The sequence below is a fragment of the Haliaeetus albicilla genome, chromosome 31, assembly GCF_947461875.1.
Source record: "Haliaeetus albicilla chromosome 31, bHalAlb1.1, whole genome shotgun sequence".
Lineage (NCBI taxonomy): Eukaryota > Metazoa > Chordata > Aves > Accipitriformes > Accipitridae > Haliaeetus > Haliaeetus albicilla.
The window spans coordinates 2,079,630-2,096,294 of record NC_091513.1 but is presented as its reverse complement, the minus strand read 5'-3'; the positions used below and the strand labels follow the sequence as shown (position 1 = coordinate 2,096,294).

Below are 16,665 nucleotides of genomic sequence, written 5' to 3'. Positions count from 1 at the left end.
ATGCAGGGCTGGAGCTTGCCCCCATCGGAGTTTTCCAGGGGTTGGAGGCTGTGCTTGCAGTGCCCATGTATGTCACCCATGACCGTGGGGGTCTCACCTTGGGAACGCTGCTCTCCCATGGGGTCTGCCAGCAGGAAGTCTCTGGGGTATGGGGCAGAGGGATGTGTGTGCCTGGGCTTCTCCCAGATTCCCCCAGGATCACCCCAGGGATGGAGGAGCTCCCAGCAGAGAATGGGGCAATGCTGAAGTGGGAGAGGATGTTGGTGACAGCCACCTCTTCTCCCCTCGGGCCAGATCCTGCTGCTTGCAGCAGTACTGAGCTCCACCAACTCCCCAGAGGGAACCCTGCCACAGACAGCCAATGCACCTTCCAACCCGCAGCAGAGGAGCCTTTTGGGGAAGTGCCAGAGGGGTGTGGAGACCCACCAGTGGGAGCAGGGAGGGAAGTTTGGGCACCAGGTCCTGCCCAGGTGTCAAACCCTTCTCCCCGCCTGGTTCCTGCATAAGAGGTTTCTCTGCCCATGGGCACTGGGGCAGGTGAAGACCACAGCCAAGGGAGAGGAACCCTGGCTCAGCTCCCAGCAATGCCTCTTTTAGGGGAGGGACACAAAATCTCCTCTGCCATGGAAATGTGCCCACGTGAGCATCCTCCCAGATGAGCCCTTCTCCAGGCCAGAGGCTGGACCATGGCTTCTGGCTGCAGCACACATCTCTTGGGGATACTTTCTCCATCCTCCCAGCCCTCCAACAGTGCTGAGGGAAAGGTGCCCCCATCCCCCCTGCTCCCATCCCTCTTGTACCCGCACACAAGTACTGCCCTGACACAAATCCAAACTGACATCCCTGGTGAGGCAGCAGGAGGGCCGGGGGCTGGAGGAGAGCAGGAGGAGGGGGTTCAAGGGCTGCCGTAGGGCCTTACAGCCTCTGCTCAGAAAGAAGGCAGCTCAGTGCCTTGACAAGAGTGCTCAGGGTCTGCGAGGGCCCAAGGCGGCAGGAGCAGCCCATGGAGACTGGGGTCCTGGCAGAGCATGAGGAGAGGGAATCCCAGCCCCGTGTGTTCCGGAAAGCGGCTCTACACGCTGTGCTGGGGCAGTGGGGAGCAGAGCTGCCTCCTAACCATGGTGGGAGGTAATCTCTGGGCCATCTTCCCCCCTGGGGCTGGCTGGGGTTTTCAGGGCACTGCGGCCACCTCAGGGCTTACCCTGACATGGCAGCTCTGTCATGGCCTCTGCACTGTGGGACCAGCATGGCCCAGGCCCTGCCTGAGGCAAAGAGCAGCTGGGAAACCCTAGGGCGAGGAAATGAGTGCTCCCACTGGGGTGCATCACGGGACCTATCAGAGAGCCATTTGGACTAGAAACTGCCTGTGGTCAGCAGGATGGAAATGTCTCTGTCAGCAGGATTATTCCCCAGGGACCATGGGCTCTCGCTGCTCCACAGCCTGACCCCAAGCCTGCTGTCCCTGAGACATGCCTGTTTCCCCACCTCCATGACTTTGTTCTCTGCTCCTCCTCATCAGCCTCAGGAAGATGCCCTGACACTTGGGCAGGAAAGCACCAGCTCCAGGTCAAAGCCCCCAGAGACTTTAATTAGGAACAAAGATGATGCACAGCATAAAAACAGGAATAAAAATAGGGGAAACTCCAGGCGGTTTCTGTTGCCCATGAGACAAGCAACATGGTTCCCAGGTGCTCACGGCTCTCCCAGCTCCACAGACCTCTTCTCCCTCCTGGCTGCAGGCAGCTGCACAGCAGGGATGGGCTCTCATGGCCTGGGGCTCTGGGACTGTTGTGCACAGAGCTCTGGTGTCACAGTCGTTGTGTCCTCAGGGGGATGTGCCAGAGACACCTCTTCAGCATCATCATAGCCCATGCTCCCCAGGGACAGGGGCCACGTGTCTCCTTCAGCTCCAGGCACCCCAGCACTTGTCCAGGAGCGCAGGCTGGCCCCTGCAAGCAGCAAGGCAGGACAATGCAGTTCGGCCCATGGGGTCTGTACAGCATCTTCCTCCCTGCTCCTCACCACATTCAGCTCCTTCTCCTACCCCTAGTCCCTCCAAGGAAAACGCCTGGGACAGGTTCCCCCTTCCCAGGAGGCTGGGGTCTCAGGACAGCAGTGACTTGGGTGGCCCCAGGGTTGGCACCCCAGGAACCAGCAGTGCTAAATTTCCCTCTCACCTCCGGGTGCATCCCTGGGCTCTGCTCCCTCCTCTGGCTCCCTGGGCATTTCCCTCTCTCCCTGCCCAGGGGCAACATCCTCCACGGGATCAGAAACCTCCCTGGCATCATCATAACCATCTGCTGGGTCACCTCCAGGTGGGACAAGAACATCTGAAAAGAGAGGGGAGCTGGTGACAGTGAGAAGATACATCCTGCAGAGCAGAGCGAAGATGCGCAGGGACACAGGGCTGAGACACGGGTATTGGCAGCACCACAGGAGACCCCCATGTCCTCCCCATCTCCAGCGGTGACACTGAGAGACACCTCTGCCCATCACAGGTCTTCAGGGAGATCAACTCCTTCTTGCCTCTGTTACCTGGTGCTGATCCCAGACCATCCTCCTCCTCGCTGACCCCAGGGTAGGGCTGCAGCTGGGTCAGGGACTCCTCTGAATAGGAGCCTGCAGAGATGCACGGTGGCTATTATGAAGTGAGCGCCACTGACCTGGCTCGTGGTCAGTGCTGCTGGGGAAGGGGGACCCACAGAGCTGGGGCTGCGTGGGGAGGAGGGCTGGGAAATCACTCTGCCTCCCTGGGGCAAACCCTGTCTCAAAGGTGCTCCCAGAGCTGCCCTAGGACAGCCCCTTCCCTCACTCCATGGGTGTCCTTGGGGTGCAGGGGCAGGAAGAGAGGGGCTGTCCAGCTGGGACAGGCAAAGCTGTTTGTTTGGGAGAAAGCTCCCATTCCAGGCCCAGGACCTGGATGGTCTTCCCACAGACCACGTGGCCCTAGGGGGGCCGTGGGCTGGGGGACTTCAAGGAATCAGCCCGGGGTTGGGGCCAGGGGAAAGGGTCCTGCAGATGTGCCTCCAGGGAGGACCCACACCCACCTGAGCGACCAAACCTCGCCTGCTTCTCCCACGCTGGGCTGTAACCCATCTCCTCATACAGGGCCTCAGGGAAGGGCTCCTGAGCACTCCTGGAGCCTGGGGACAGAGGTAGGGCTGGCAGAGGGACAGGCAGAGGGGCAATGGGATCACACTGCGCTGCCCCAAACCTGTTTCTTGGGCCAGCCCAGGACTGGCCCGATGGCACAGCCCCACTGCACTGTCCAGGCACAGATGCCACATCCCCAGTGAGGGCAACGTCACCGTGGAGATTATCTGGGGCAGCGTCACCCTCACATCATCCCATCGGAGACAGCGCTCATGCCCCTCTGGCCCCAGGGTCATGCACCCCTTGTCTGACCCTGGAGCAGCTCCCATGTTTCTTCCACTTGGAGCTTTCCCCTATCTGCCCCATGGGTCTAGAGTATTCAGGGGGTGGGCAGGGCTGGGCAGAGGGGACAGCCTGGAGGCCTGACACCACGGGGATGGACCCTTCTGCCCTGCACTCCTCCCATCATCTCCCTTGTCCCAGAGTCCCCCCCCAGCAGTACCCAGAGCATTGTCAGCCTTGGCCATCTCCCTTCTGCTCACATTTCCCCCAGCCCCGCTCTTCCATTTCTTTCCTTGGCCCATCGCTACCTCCCCCCGCCTCTGGGCTCTCTCCACCCCTTGCTGCTGGTGCCCCACAGCCAAGCACTCAATGGGGTGGTGCATGGGACAGGTGGCAGCACACAGTCTCACCCTCCAGCTCTGCCTGTGCCCCTCACTGACACCCCGCAGCCCTTCCAGGAGGTATCTCCCCCTGGGACCGCTGTGGAAAGACCAACCTCTGCGCCCAGCCCTGGTGCTTAGTGCTTGCCCAGCCAGGAGGGCCAGGAGCAGGCAGAGAAGGGCCCCCAGGATGATGCAGATAATTATGGGCACTGAGACTCTCCCGCTGCCACTCAGACGGCCCCGGGGGGAATCTGTGTGGGCAAGAATATGGAAAGGCCAGCACCAGGCCTGGGTGAGGTGGGAAAAAGCACCATTCCTGACCCCCATCACACAAGGCAGCAGGGGGTGGAGGGCCCCAGGGATGAGCAACGGAGAAGCTTCTACCCTGATGAGTAAATTATAACCTTCCCTACCCCCCTCACCACCAGACCAGTGCCTTCTCCTGGGAGTTTCACACCTCAGCAAGGAGCCCCCTTCCACCCGGCTGTGGGTCACAGTCTAGTCCTGGGGCTACCCAGCCCCAGGGGCAAGGCAAGTTACCTGCTCGGGCTGGGACTGCTGCTGTCGTGGGTGTAGCTGCAGAGGAGGAAAAGGAGAGCTGGGCTGAGAGGGTGGGTGTGCGGGGAGCGGGGAGCCTCCCCCCCAACACACCGTGTGTGTGTCTGTGGATGTCCCTGACACATCCCACCCAAATTGCCTCTCCTGCGGTGCTAGAAAGAGAGGGCAGGATAGGGCTCAGTGCCTCTGCTGTGGGTGGCAGGCAGGATGGCACAGGCAGCCCAGGGGATAACCCTGGGGCTGCAGGGCCCCACAGGCAATGGCCAGAAGACGTCCAGTTCCACCGAGGCTGCTCCCCACTTGACACCAGGCTCCTGCACTCCGCAGAAATGTTCTTCCTCTTGGGAGGTTACGGGCCATGCCAGGACCAAGGGGGCAAAAGGCCTTCCCCCTGAGCAAGGGGTCCCAGCCCTGCCACTCACCTGAGCAGTTCACACCAGCATCTTCCTTGTGCCGGCAAGCACCGCCATCCCCAGGCCGGGCCCAGCAGTCCTGCAGAGACAGCTCTGTCCCACGGCACTCCACCTGCTCCAGCCAGATGGGGCCCGTCCCCATCCCAAATGCAGCCTCATGCAGGGCAGACACTGCGGGGCCACAGCCCAGCTGCCTGCACGCCACCTCGGCATCCTGCATGTCCCAGGAGTCGTCGCACACCGTCCCCCAAGAGCCACGGTGCCAGACCTCCACTCTGCCCGAGCACCTGTCCTCACCTCCCACGGCACGAATCTTCTCCCTGTCTGGAGAAGGCAAAGACCTCCCATGGCACGGAGACAGCAGGCAGAGCCCTGCCAGACAAGAAGCATCCACAGACGAGCAGCTCCCTACCTGTGCAGCTCGTGGAGTTGGGGCACGGGGCCAGCGGGATCGAGGGCATTTCTGGGTGTCTCCCTGACGAAGGAAACACTGTGGTGAAAGGGCTGGTTCGGGAGATCGTGCAGAAGAGAGCAGGGCTGAGCTCTGCTTCTGCCTCCCTCTGCCATCTCGATCACCGCAGCAACTGAACCCTGGTCATTGAGGGGACACGCACAGGGCTGTGGGGGGACCCCAACTGCTCAGCCCCAAAAGGTCCCTGTTTAACAAAGCAGCAGGAGCCTGTCTGTGGAGGGGAGGCTCTCCTGAACCCTGTCTGGTCTTTTCTGAGACCTCACCTGGAGATGCCTCTGCCTCCCCCAGGCGCTGCTGGCAGCCTGGGTGGCAAATGCTGCTGGACGTGTGTGGCTGTGATCGCTTTTCTGCCACCAGCAGCAGAAGGGACTGACATGGAAAAGAAAAGCCCCTCCAAGCTCTTTCTCTACATTTGGCCATACCCAGCAGGGAACAGGAGCTGGGGTGATACTGTGGTGCCCAGGTGGCTCAGAGTTACCATTACAGGTGATGTGGGTCTCCTCTTGTGGGTCTTCACATGACCGTGGGTTCCAGGGAGCAGAGTGGCACTGCCAGAAGGAGCTGGTTTTCTCCCCACACTGCACGTAATCCAGCCACGTAGGGCCAGACACCCTTCCATAAGAGAGCTGTGTTTCCAGGGATCCTCCATCCCCACAGCCCAGCTCCTTGCATGCCAGAGACACCGTGTGGAGAGTCATCGAGTTGGAGCAAATGCTGCCCCATGTCCCATTGTAGAAAACCTGCAGCCATCACTGTTCTCCAGTCTCAGCGCCACGAACTCTGGGAGGAAAGGCACCAAGGGGGAACAGGCTGGTCTGGGGCTGTGGGAGCCAGGACACCTCTGCACCCCCCAGGCCCTTATCCGGGCAGCGCGAGGGCCAGCACGTCCCCCTTGCACCCAAGGGCAGAGAGAAGTTCCTGATGGACAGACACCCCTGCCCTTCCTGCTAACCCTTGGGGACGACTGAGCTCCCCAGGTACTTGCAGTGGGACTGAGGGTACCCGTGCATGGGTGTCCACAGGACATGCTCGGGCAGGAGCTCAGAGGCAGCCAGGGACAGCCTTGGCCATGCCCGTCTCTCCTTGTGTCCTGGCCTCCCCAGGAACCAGGTTCCCACTACAGCTCCCGCCACAGACCTGAGCAGATGACTCCCGCATCCTCTTTGTGCCCGCAGTCGTGCTGCCCCCAGGGACTGGCAGGGCAGTCCCAGAGAGCAGCTTCAGCCCCAGAGCAGTTGACGCCATCCAGCCAGATCTGCCCGGAGCCTGCCCCAAACTGAGCGGAGCCGGCTGCCTCCACTGCCCCTCCACAGCCCAGCTGGCGGCAAACAACGGCGGCATCAGACAGGTCCCAGCCATCATCACAGACAGTCCCCCAGATGCCCTGGTAGTAGACCTCCACTCTCCCAGCACAGCGCCCGGCCCCGTTCACCAGCCGGACCCTCCGGCTCCCTGTAGTGGGCAGAAACCCCAGTTGCTGTCAGGGGCTGGCTGCCCACCCACCCCATCACCTGGGGGGCCTGTGCAGCACCACTCACCCCAGCAAATGACTCCCACGTCCTCCGCAACCCCTGCCGCCGGTGCACTCTCAGGCAGGGAGGTGTTGCAGAGGGCCAGGTTGGCCTCGTGCCCTGCGCACCGGACCCCTCGCAACCCCACGGGACCCGTCCCTCGCTCAGGCTTCGGGGGGTTGTAAGCTGTCCCTGCCTCTCCGCACCGCAGCTGCCGGCACACCACGCTGGCCTCCTGCACGTCCCACTGGTCGTCCAGGACTCTGCCCCATGTCCCGTTCTGGAAGATCTCCACTCGTCCATCACATCGGCTCCCTCCACCCACCAGCTGCAGGGATGCAAAGCCGGCTGAGCCTGGGGAGAGCAGAGATGCCACAGCTCCCTTCAGGGAGCAGGGCAAGGGGGGATTTTCTGACCAAACACGACAAGATTGAGCTTTTTGCTAATGAGAAGTGAGGGCAAGACCCAGGCCCTCTCTGCAGCTCACACCCAGGTCTGATGCTGTTGGGGGCACCCAGGCACCTGCTGCCTGGGTGGTGGGATGAGGCTCTGCAGAGCTCTCTCTGGAGATGGGATTGTTGTCTGCAGTTGTCTGCAGCCAGAGAGATGGAGCACAGCCCTGCAGCCCTGTCATGGGCTTGTCCCACAGTAGGAGAATGGAGGAGCCCAGGCCTGGTGGTGGTGCTGGGGAGTAAGCCACTGCCATGGGGGCAGATGCCTGCCTCCATTCAGCCCTCAGCTCTCCCAGAGTAGAACAGTCACTCTAAGCAGGCAAAGCCCTCCAGATGGCTCCTGGGGAAGCCAGGGTTTCTCCAGGGAGAAATTCATCCTGGTACTGTCGTGGGACCCCTGGTTTGTGTGGCCACATCACACACAAAGGGCAAATGGAGTTAATGCAGCATTTTTCCATCACTCACCTGAGCAAACGACAACAGCGTTGTTCCCGTGGGAGCATGGTGAGGCTCCCAGGGTGATCACTGGGCACTGTCCCAGATGGGCTTCTGTCCCGTCACAGTGGAATGAGTCTCTCCAGATGGGGCCAGTCTCTCTCCCAAAATGCTCTCCTCCAGGAATGGACTCAGCAAACCCACAGTTGAGTTGACGACAGAGAACGTGGGCATCCAAGAGATCCCAGCGGGAGGCACAGAGGCTCCCCCAGGTCCCCGACACCTGGACCCCTACCCTCCCTGCACACGCTGTGCTGCCGTTCACCAGCCTGAATCCTGTGTATGCTGGGGACAGAGGAGGAGGAGAGAGGGTGGATTGGTACTCGTGTATCCTCAGTAGCTGGCGGAGAGGCCAGAGGGACAGCATGCCTTTCTTCTCCTTCTGCACTATATTCGTGCTGCAGACAATGCCATCATCCCTCCTGTCCTCACACCTGCCCAGCACAGTCCTTGCTCTCTTCCCCAACCCCTGGCACAGCCCTGGTGTTCAACACCTCCCTAAGTCCTTACGTGTGCAGGTGACAACAGCGCTGTTCGCGTGGGTGCAGGGCTGGTCCCTGGAGGACCCTCTGCGGCAGGAGGTGAGGCGGGATTCATTCCCCACACACTGCAGCTCTCCATCCCAGATGGGACTGACCCCTTCTCCAAAGTGAGCTGGCCCAGCGACAGGCAGGGCCATGCCACACTGCAACTCCCTGCAGACCACATCAGCAGCTTTGGGACCAAAGTGTGAATCACAGACAGTTTTCCACTGGTCCCCGTCATGGATCTCCACTCGTCCTGAGCAGTGGCTCTTCCCTTCCACCAGCCGGACAAATCCTGGAAAAAAACCATAAAAACTGGGAGTTCCCAGAGCCCTCTGGCAGTTAAATGCCCATGTCCTGCATCATCCTCAAGCAAGCCATGACCAAACTGCGCATTGCACATTCCCGAGGAAGTTGTTGGGGGGGTGTTGGTGACACAGGCACATCCAGACCGCCACACACCCCACCTCTACACCATCAGAGCACTTGAGGCTGCGTGTCTGTCACAGACTCACAGCCACAGGTACTGCTCAGACAAACTGCTCCCACACAAGGCTCCCTGTGTTGCCTGGCATGGTCTCCCCAGCACTGCCATAGTGTGAGAGTTTGGATCCAGGAGAACTGGCCCAGATGATAATGACTGCTGCAGCCTGCTCAGCCCCTGCAGAGCTTGGGGCCAGGCAGGACCATCACCCGGATGCAACCAGAAGCACCCTCTGATCCCAGGGCTGTTCCTGGGGTGTTGGAAGGTTCCTTTTAGGTGGAAGATGTCACAGAGCAGAGAAACGGTGCAGCTGCTATCATGCCTGGTGCCTGTGAAGATCCCTTTGACGTCTGCTCGGGGGGAGGGTGTCCTCAGCCAGGGACACAGTGCTCTGCCTGGAGGTGTCCACAACCCAGATGGATGGCCGGACAGAGGGGCAGGAGACTCCCACTGGGCCCATGCCAGCTCTCAGAGAACAGCAGGCACAGAGGAGGGTCAGTAACTGCTGCCAAAGACCCTGTGTCATGGGGCAGTGTGGGGAACCATGGGCAGGCAGGAGGGCTTGGGCAGTGGGTCAGCACTGCCTGCACAGGGTCATGTCCCCACAGGACTATTCATAGCCCCAGGGACATCTCAGTACCAGCCTGTGCATGTGGTGGTGCAGGAGGAAACAGCCAGAGTCAAGCAGCTGCCAAGCCCCTAACCCTCGCAAATGCTGGTCCACACAGCCGAGCCCTGGGCACAGGCAGGAAAGGGCTTTGTGGCCACCCTGCTCCATTCCCCAGGGCCCAGAACTCATCCTCTCTGAAAAGACCACTTGATTCAGGTGAGGTAACCATGTCTACAAAGGGGAATGACCCAGGAGGATCAGCCATCTCATGCCATTCCTCCAAGGTGTGTGTGGAGTGCTGAGCAAGTGCCCCCAGGTGTTTCCAGCACAGGGACCCTCAGCATTGCTGGCTCCAAACTGGCAGAATGGGTGGAGATCGGTGAAGCCCAGTGGAGACCCTGGGGAAGGGATGGATTCATCTGCAGCCCAAAACACTGACTGAGGGTGACTGAGACACTCTGGCAAGGTCAGATCACCCTGGGGTAGGATCCCTCTGGGCCTTCCCCACAGACTGGGGACATCAGCAATGACAGTCCCAGCTTGGCAGTTAGACCAGTATCGCCAGGCCCTGCTCTTGTGTCCACTTGTTGCTCCCTGAGGGCACAGCCAAGGAACCTTCCCCCATCCCAGACCCACAGGTAGGCAGCAGGCTGTCCCCTTACCTGAACAGATCACTCCAGCATCCTCACTGTGGTCACAGTTATGTTTACCCCATCCTCTGTGTCTGCAGTCAGACAGGGTGGACTCGGTACCATTACAGCCAACATCATCCATCCAAATGGGGCCAGATCCTGCCCCAAAGTATCCGTACTGAAGAGCTCCAACAGCAGACCCACAGCCCAGCTGCTTACAAACCACTGCTGCATCGTTCATGCTCCAGTAGTCACCACACACCGTCCCCCACTCGCCATTGTGTTTCACCTCCACTCTCCCAGCACAGCGACTGCCGCCATTCGCCAGCCTCACCTCCACAGCACCTTCAAACACTGACACAGGACCAGTTACAACAGTGCCAAGCCCCAGCAGTGTAGATCTGGGGGAACCCCCTACCTGGGCCAAATCACAGGTACTGGGGTAGGAGCCCTCTCCCCTCCAAGTCTGTCCCCTTAGCTGTGCAGGGGTCTCTTCTCTCCTCATGGGTGCTGCAAGGCTGGGGGTCTGCAGTTCTGGCCCTGCTGGGTCATTTGTGCCCCAACAGTCTTTGGCAGCTCCTTCTACCCCAACACCCAGCTGCCACCTGCCCCTGGCCCATGCCCACCTAGGGCACCTGCTCCTCCCCAGCCAGCACCCTGAGAAGAGACCTGCCCCACCAAGGCTCCCCCAAGCACACTCTGCTGCTTCTCCCCAAAGCCCCCAGCTCCCCTGGACCACAACCTGCCCTGCCCTCCTCCCAGCTTATCCTCTGCCTTCAGGCCTTTCTGTGTCCCCTGTGGAACAGCACGATGATCCCACTGAGCCCTCCCAACCCATGCCCCCTCCTTGCCCTTAGGCTTCAGCCCAGCCCTGCCGTGTACAGAATCCCCCAGGAAGGTCACCTCTTTGCCAGCCTGTGGGAACAGATAGACCACTTCCCTTGTCTCAACAGGTACAACCTGCCCCCGCTCAGGCTGGAGCTCACCCCAGTGTTCAGGACCCCTCCCTGAGTCCTTACGTGTGCAGGTGACAACAGCGCTGTTCGTGTGGGTGCAGGGCTGGTCCCTGGAGGACCCTCTGCGGCAGGAGGTGAGGCGGGATTCATTCCCCACACACTGCAGCTCTCCATCCCAGATGGGACTGACCCCTTCTCCAAAGTGAGCTGGCCCAGCGACAGGCAGGGCCATGCCACACTGCAACTCCCTGCAGACCACATCAGCAGCTTTGGGACCAAAGTGTGAATCACAGACAGTTTTCCACTGGTCCCCGTCATGGATCTCCACTCGTCCTGAGCAGTGGCTCTTCCCTTCCACCAGCCGGACAAATCCTGGAAAAAAACCATAAAAACTGGGAGTTCCCAGAGCCCTCTGGCAGTTAAATGCCCATGTCCTGCATCATCCTCAAGCAAGCCATGACCAAACTGCGCATTGCACATTCCCGAGGAAGTTGTTGGGGGGGTGTTGGTGACACAGGCACATCCAGACCGCCACACACCCCACCTCTACACCATCAGAGCACTTGAGGCTGCGTGTCTGTCACAGACTCACAGCCACAGGTACTGCTCAGACAAACTGCTCCCACACAAGGCTCCCTGTGTTGCCTGGCATGGTCTCCCCAGCACTGCCATAGTGTGAGAGTTTGGATCCAGGAGAACTGGCCCAGATGATAATGACTGCTGCAGCCTGCTCAGCCCCTGCAGAGCTTGGGGCCAGGCAGGACCATCACCCGGATGCAACCAGAAGCACCCTCTGATCCCAGGGCTGTTCCTGGGGTGTTGGAAGGTTCCTTTTAGGTGGAAGATGTCACAGAGCAGAGAAACGGTGCAGCTGCTATCATGCCTGGTGCCTGTGAAGATCCCTTTGACGTCTGCTCGGGGGGAGGGTGTCCTCAGCCAGGGACACAGTGCTCTGCCTGGAGGTGTCCACAACCCAGATGGATGGCCGGACAGAGGGGCAGGAGACTCCCACTGGGCCCATGCCAGCTCTCAGAGAACAGCAGGCACAGAGGAGGGTCAGTAACTGCTGCCAAAGACCCTGTGTCATGGGGCAGTGTGGGGAACCATGGGCAGGCAGGAGGGCTTGGGCAGTGGGTCAGCACTGCCTGCACAGGGTCATGTCCCCACAGGACTATTCATAGCCCCAGGGACATCTCAGTACCAGCCTGTGCATGTGGTGGTGCAGGAGGAAACAGCCAGAGTCAAGCAGCTGCCAAGCCCCTAACCCTCGCAAATGCTGGTCCACACAGCCGAGCCCTGGGCACAGGCAGGAAAGGGCTTTGTGGCCACCCTGCTCCATTCCCCAGGGCCCAGAACTCATCCTCTCTGAAAAGACCACTTGATTCAGGTGAGGTAACCATGTCTACAAAGGGGAATGACCCAGGAGGATCAGCTATCTCATGCCATTCCTCCAAGGTGTGTGTGGAGTGCTGAGCAAGTGCCCCCAGGTGTTTCCAGCACAGGGACCCTCAGCATTGCTGGCTCCAAACTGGCAGAATGGGTGGAGATCGGTGAAGCCCAATGGACACCCTGGGAAAGGGATGGAGGATTCATCTGCAGCCCAAGACACTGACTGAGGGTGACTGAGACACTCTGGCAAGGTCAGATCACCCTGGGGTAGGATCCCTCTGGGCCTTCCCCACGGACTGGGGACATCAGCAATGACAGTCCCAGCTTGGCAGTTAGACCAGTATCGCCAGGCCCTGCTCTTGTGTCCACTTGTTGCTCCCTGAGGGCACAGCCAAGGAACCTTCCCCCATCCCAGACCCACAGGTAGGCAGCAGGCTGTCCCCTTACCTGAACAGATCACTCCAGCATCCTCACTGTGGTCACAGTTATGTTCACCCCATCCTCTGTGTCTGCAGTCAGACAGGGTGGACTCGGTGCCTTTACAGCCAACATTATCCATCCAAATGGGGCCAGATCCTGCCCCAAAGTATCCGTACTGAAGAGCTCCAACAGCAGACCCACAGCCCAGCTGCTTACAAACCACTGCTGCATCGTTCATGCTCCAGCAGTCACCACACACCGTCCCCCACTTGCCATTGTGTTTCACCTCCACTCTCCCAGCACAGCGACTGCTGCCATTCGCCAGCCTCACCTCCACAGCACCTTCAAACACTGACACAGGACCAGTTACAACAGTGCCAAGCCCCAGCAGTGTAGATCTGGGGGAACCCCCTACCTGGGCCAAATCACAGGTACTGGGGTAGGAGCCCTCTCTCCCTCTCTCCTCCAGGCTCTCCCCAGATCAGTGGAGGGGTCCCTTCTATCCCCACGGGCTGCACAAGGCTGTGGATGCCCAGTTCCAGCCCAGCTGCATCACTCGCCATCCCACTGCACAAGGCAGCTCTTCCCACCCCAACAGCCACCTGCCCCCCACACACACCCACCCACGCACTGCCCAGCGCTTCACTGGGCACCCTCTACTCCCCAGCCTGGCACCCCCTCAACAGCTCCTTGTACCCAGGCCTGCAGCTTCCAGCACCACCCTGCACCTGCCCCAGCACCATCCAAACCCACCCCCACCCCCAGGGCTTTTCACATTCTCAGGGAGCACTGAGATGATTCTGAGGATCCCCCAACCCGTGTCCCCTCCTCACCCCTGGTGTCAGCCCAGTCCCAGGAAGGATGTCTCTCTACTGTAGATGCCCCGGTCCCCTTCTGTCTGTGGGGTCCAAACCTCTCTCATGGGGTCTGGGGGCCCCTGGACCAAGGGGGCAGTGAGCAGCACACAAACCCTCCGAGGTACTCTAGAGCTTGGCAGTGCCTTGGGCATCACTAGGTGCTGCCATCACCAGCTAGGCCACCACCAGCTCCAGAGGTACAGTGCTGGGGAACAGGGGATCCCAAAGGGGTACCCCAGGACAGGATGTCTATGAATCCAGCCAGGCACAGGCTGCCCTGAACACTGGAAAAGGAGCTATTCTTGCCAACCCTTATGGGCACAGGGAAAGGCAAGGGTCCATGGACCTGAGCACCTTCTGCCCCTCATCTCAGTAGCACCTGCAAAGAAACCTCATTCCCAGAAAAATCCCAATGACCACACTGGTACCTGCTGGCCCTGGGCTGTGGGACAAGGGAGTCAGCACTTACCCTTGCACAGCTGTACCCAGAGGAGCAGCCACAGCACCTGTGGGAACACCAGTCCCTCTGTCCACATCCTGAGCCTCCTGCCCTGATGGCGCAGCCCTGCTGCACCCCACTCCCTGTCACGGCTCCCGGGAACTCATGGGGACAATGACGACGGGAGGGCAATATATATCTGCAGATGCCAGCCCAACTACAGGAGGAGCCAATCAAAGCAGCAGCACCTTTTTAGACATTATCGGGAGCCATCTCCCCTCCGACACAGCCCAGCCCTCCAATGAAATTCTCCAGCGCCATTCATAACCATATATGAGAGATGGCTCCACTACAGGCATCACGTCACTGGGGTGGTGGGCCGTCACAAGACAGGGCCAGTTGTGGGGGGGGAACAGGTTTTTCACCCCCTGAACTGTGCCGTGTGGACTAGGAGCACTGAGCATCTCCTGCACCAGGCACATCCAAGAGCCCCAGGTGCGAGTGTCCAGCCACCCCTGTGCCATGGGAATCACAGGGCTGAGACTGCACCGGGGGCTGTGTCAGGAAGGGAAGGAAACAGCCCCTGCCCCTGCTTCAGACCCCGCTCTGCTGGGAGCAGCAGCTGGGAAAGGGCCTTGGCCAGGGGAAGAGCTCCATTCCACGAGTGCCGGCTCGTTCGTCCCTCCCCGGAGAGCCCCATGGTGGGTCCCTCGCAGAAGCCGGAGACGGAGCGGGGACATGTCCCTGCCCAGCAGCAGACATGCAGCCCAGAGGCTCAAATGTGTCCCTGACTCTCGGCATGTCACCGAGGGGCCGTTATTCCCCGCGGGTGGCTCGGGAGCTGCAGCCTGCAGGTGCACAAACCACAGCCCACGTGACCTCACAGCGCTCCCCACGCTCCGGAGGAAGTCTGTGGTTTCCTCCTGGCGCCGTGCCCAGGCACATCCCTGTGGTGCCTCCAAGCCACCCCTACCCCGACTGCTCCAGCCAGGGCTGCAGGTGCTGCTCCTTTGGCCTCGCAGTGACAGGGCCAGGCGGATCCCATCCCCTCTGATGCCCTTGTGACAGCACACGGCCGCTCTGCACTGAGCCCCGCAGCCATGGGGTGCCATCGGTGACGTGAACACTGCCATCCTCCCATGGCCACCGCTGCGTGCTCATGATTTATACTGACAGTGACCACACACCCCTCCTACTGCCACCACTGCGTGTGCCTGAGGTACAGTGCCACACGTGTGTGCGCGGTGGATGGACTTCTGCTAACGATGGGTCTTCCATAAAGCCGTGTTTGGTCGTGGTCTGAATATTATTTTGGTGACACCAGAAGCACCTGCCCAAGCTCTGTGCCAGGTCCTGGCCTATCAGCTCTCCAGGCACCAGTGACATCACAAGTTCATCCATACACAGCCATGCGCCTACTCCTAGCCTATCTGCTACTCAGCCACAGGTGACGTCATAGTGTATGTATCTGACATGGGCCTGCTCCTGGCCTATTGGCTATTCAAACACCAATGACCTCAAAAACACCGACACAAACTAGGGGCCTGCTCCTGCCCTATCAGCTACTCAGGCAGCAGTGACATTAGAAGCATCTACATGTGCCATTGGCCTACTCCAGGCCTACGAGCTACTCAGGCAGGAGTGACCTCATGAGCACAGACACAAGCCATGGGCCAGCTCCTGCTCTATCAGTTACTCAGGCACCAGTGACCTCAAAACAACCTACACATACCTGTCGCAGTTTAACCCCGACTGGCAGCTAAGTTCCAAACAGTCGCTTGCTCACTATTTCACTAAATAAAAAGGTATTTCTATCGCAGCCAAAACCAGTACAATGCCAGATGCCTGCTCCTGCTCTATCAGCTACTCAGGCACCAGTGGCCTCACACGTACGTGTACACCCATTTGCCAGGTACCTGCTGTTGCAGTAGTCTGCCTCCAGTGACCTTACAAGAACCTCTAAGGGCCGTGAACCTCGTCCTGGCCTATCAGCTCTTCAGCCCAGAGTGACAACACAAGTACATACTCAAGCCATGTGTCTCCCTCTTGCCTATCAGCTACTCAGGCACCAGTGAGCTGGCCACCAAATATCCACCTACTTGCTATCTGCTTGCCTGTGAGATGCAAAGGCACAAGTGACTTCGCAAGCTCTGACATAAGCCATGCCCCTACTCTTGGCCTATCAGCTACTCAGGTATCAGTAATCTCACAACCACTTACACAAGCCACGTGCCAGCTCCCGCCCTATGATCTACTCAGGCACCAGTGACCTCACAAGCCCATACCAACCTATTTTCTATGTGCTTGTCTGGTGGGGTGACCCCATGTGGCAGCCCCCACCCAGTCCCTTGCTCACTCCCCACAGGTGGGATGGCGGAGGAAAATGGAAGGACAAAAGTGAGAAAAAAATCTCAATGGTTGAGATAAAGACAGTTTAATAAGTGGATTACTTCTTCTACTTTGAAGAACGCCCAGCACTCCCCTAGTTCTATTGCTGACTATGATGTCACATGGTGTGGAATATCACCTTGGTCCGTTGGGGTCAGCTGTCCTGACTTTGTCCCCTCCCAGCCTCTTGCCACCCCCAGCCTCCTCGCTGTCGGGGCAGAGTGAGAAACAGAGAAGGCCTTGATGCTGTGCAAATGCTGCTGAGCAGTAGCTACAATGTCAGTGTGTTATCAGCCAACACTCTTTT

The 16,665-nt window shown here is 59.6% G+C and overlaps 1 protein-coding gene across 1 annotated transcript; it reads right to left on the bottom strand.

Annotated features, from left to right (window-relative positions):
* Positions 1 to 1,692: 1,692 nt before the first annotated feature.
* On the bottom strand, positions 1,693 to 15,131 carry LOC138683101 (scavenger receptor cysteine-rich type 1 protein M130-like). Its single transcript, XM_069774623.1, is given in 21 exon segments — positions 1,693 to 1,949; positions 2,178 to 2,330; positions 2,536 to 2,619; positions 3,048 to 3,143; positions 3,872 to 4,009; positions 4,299 to 4,334; positions 4,739 to 5,053; positions 5,142 to 5,204; positions 5,680 to 5,943; positions 5,946 to 5,981; positions 6,339 to 6,653; positions 6,740 to 7,066; positions 7,630 to 7,944; positions 8,170 to 8,478; positions 9,940 to 10,263; positions 10,929 to 11,237; positions 12,702 to 13,103; positions 13,148 to 13,208; positions 13,211 to 13,450; positions 13,452 to 13,572; positions 14,944 to 15,131. Coding segments are annotated over 21 exon segments (4,353 nt in total).
* Between the last annotated feature and the right edge of the window lie 1,534 nt (positions 15,132 to 16,665).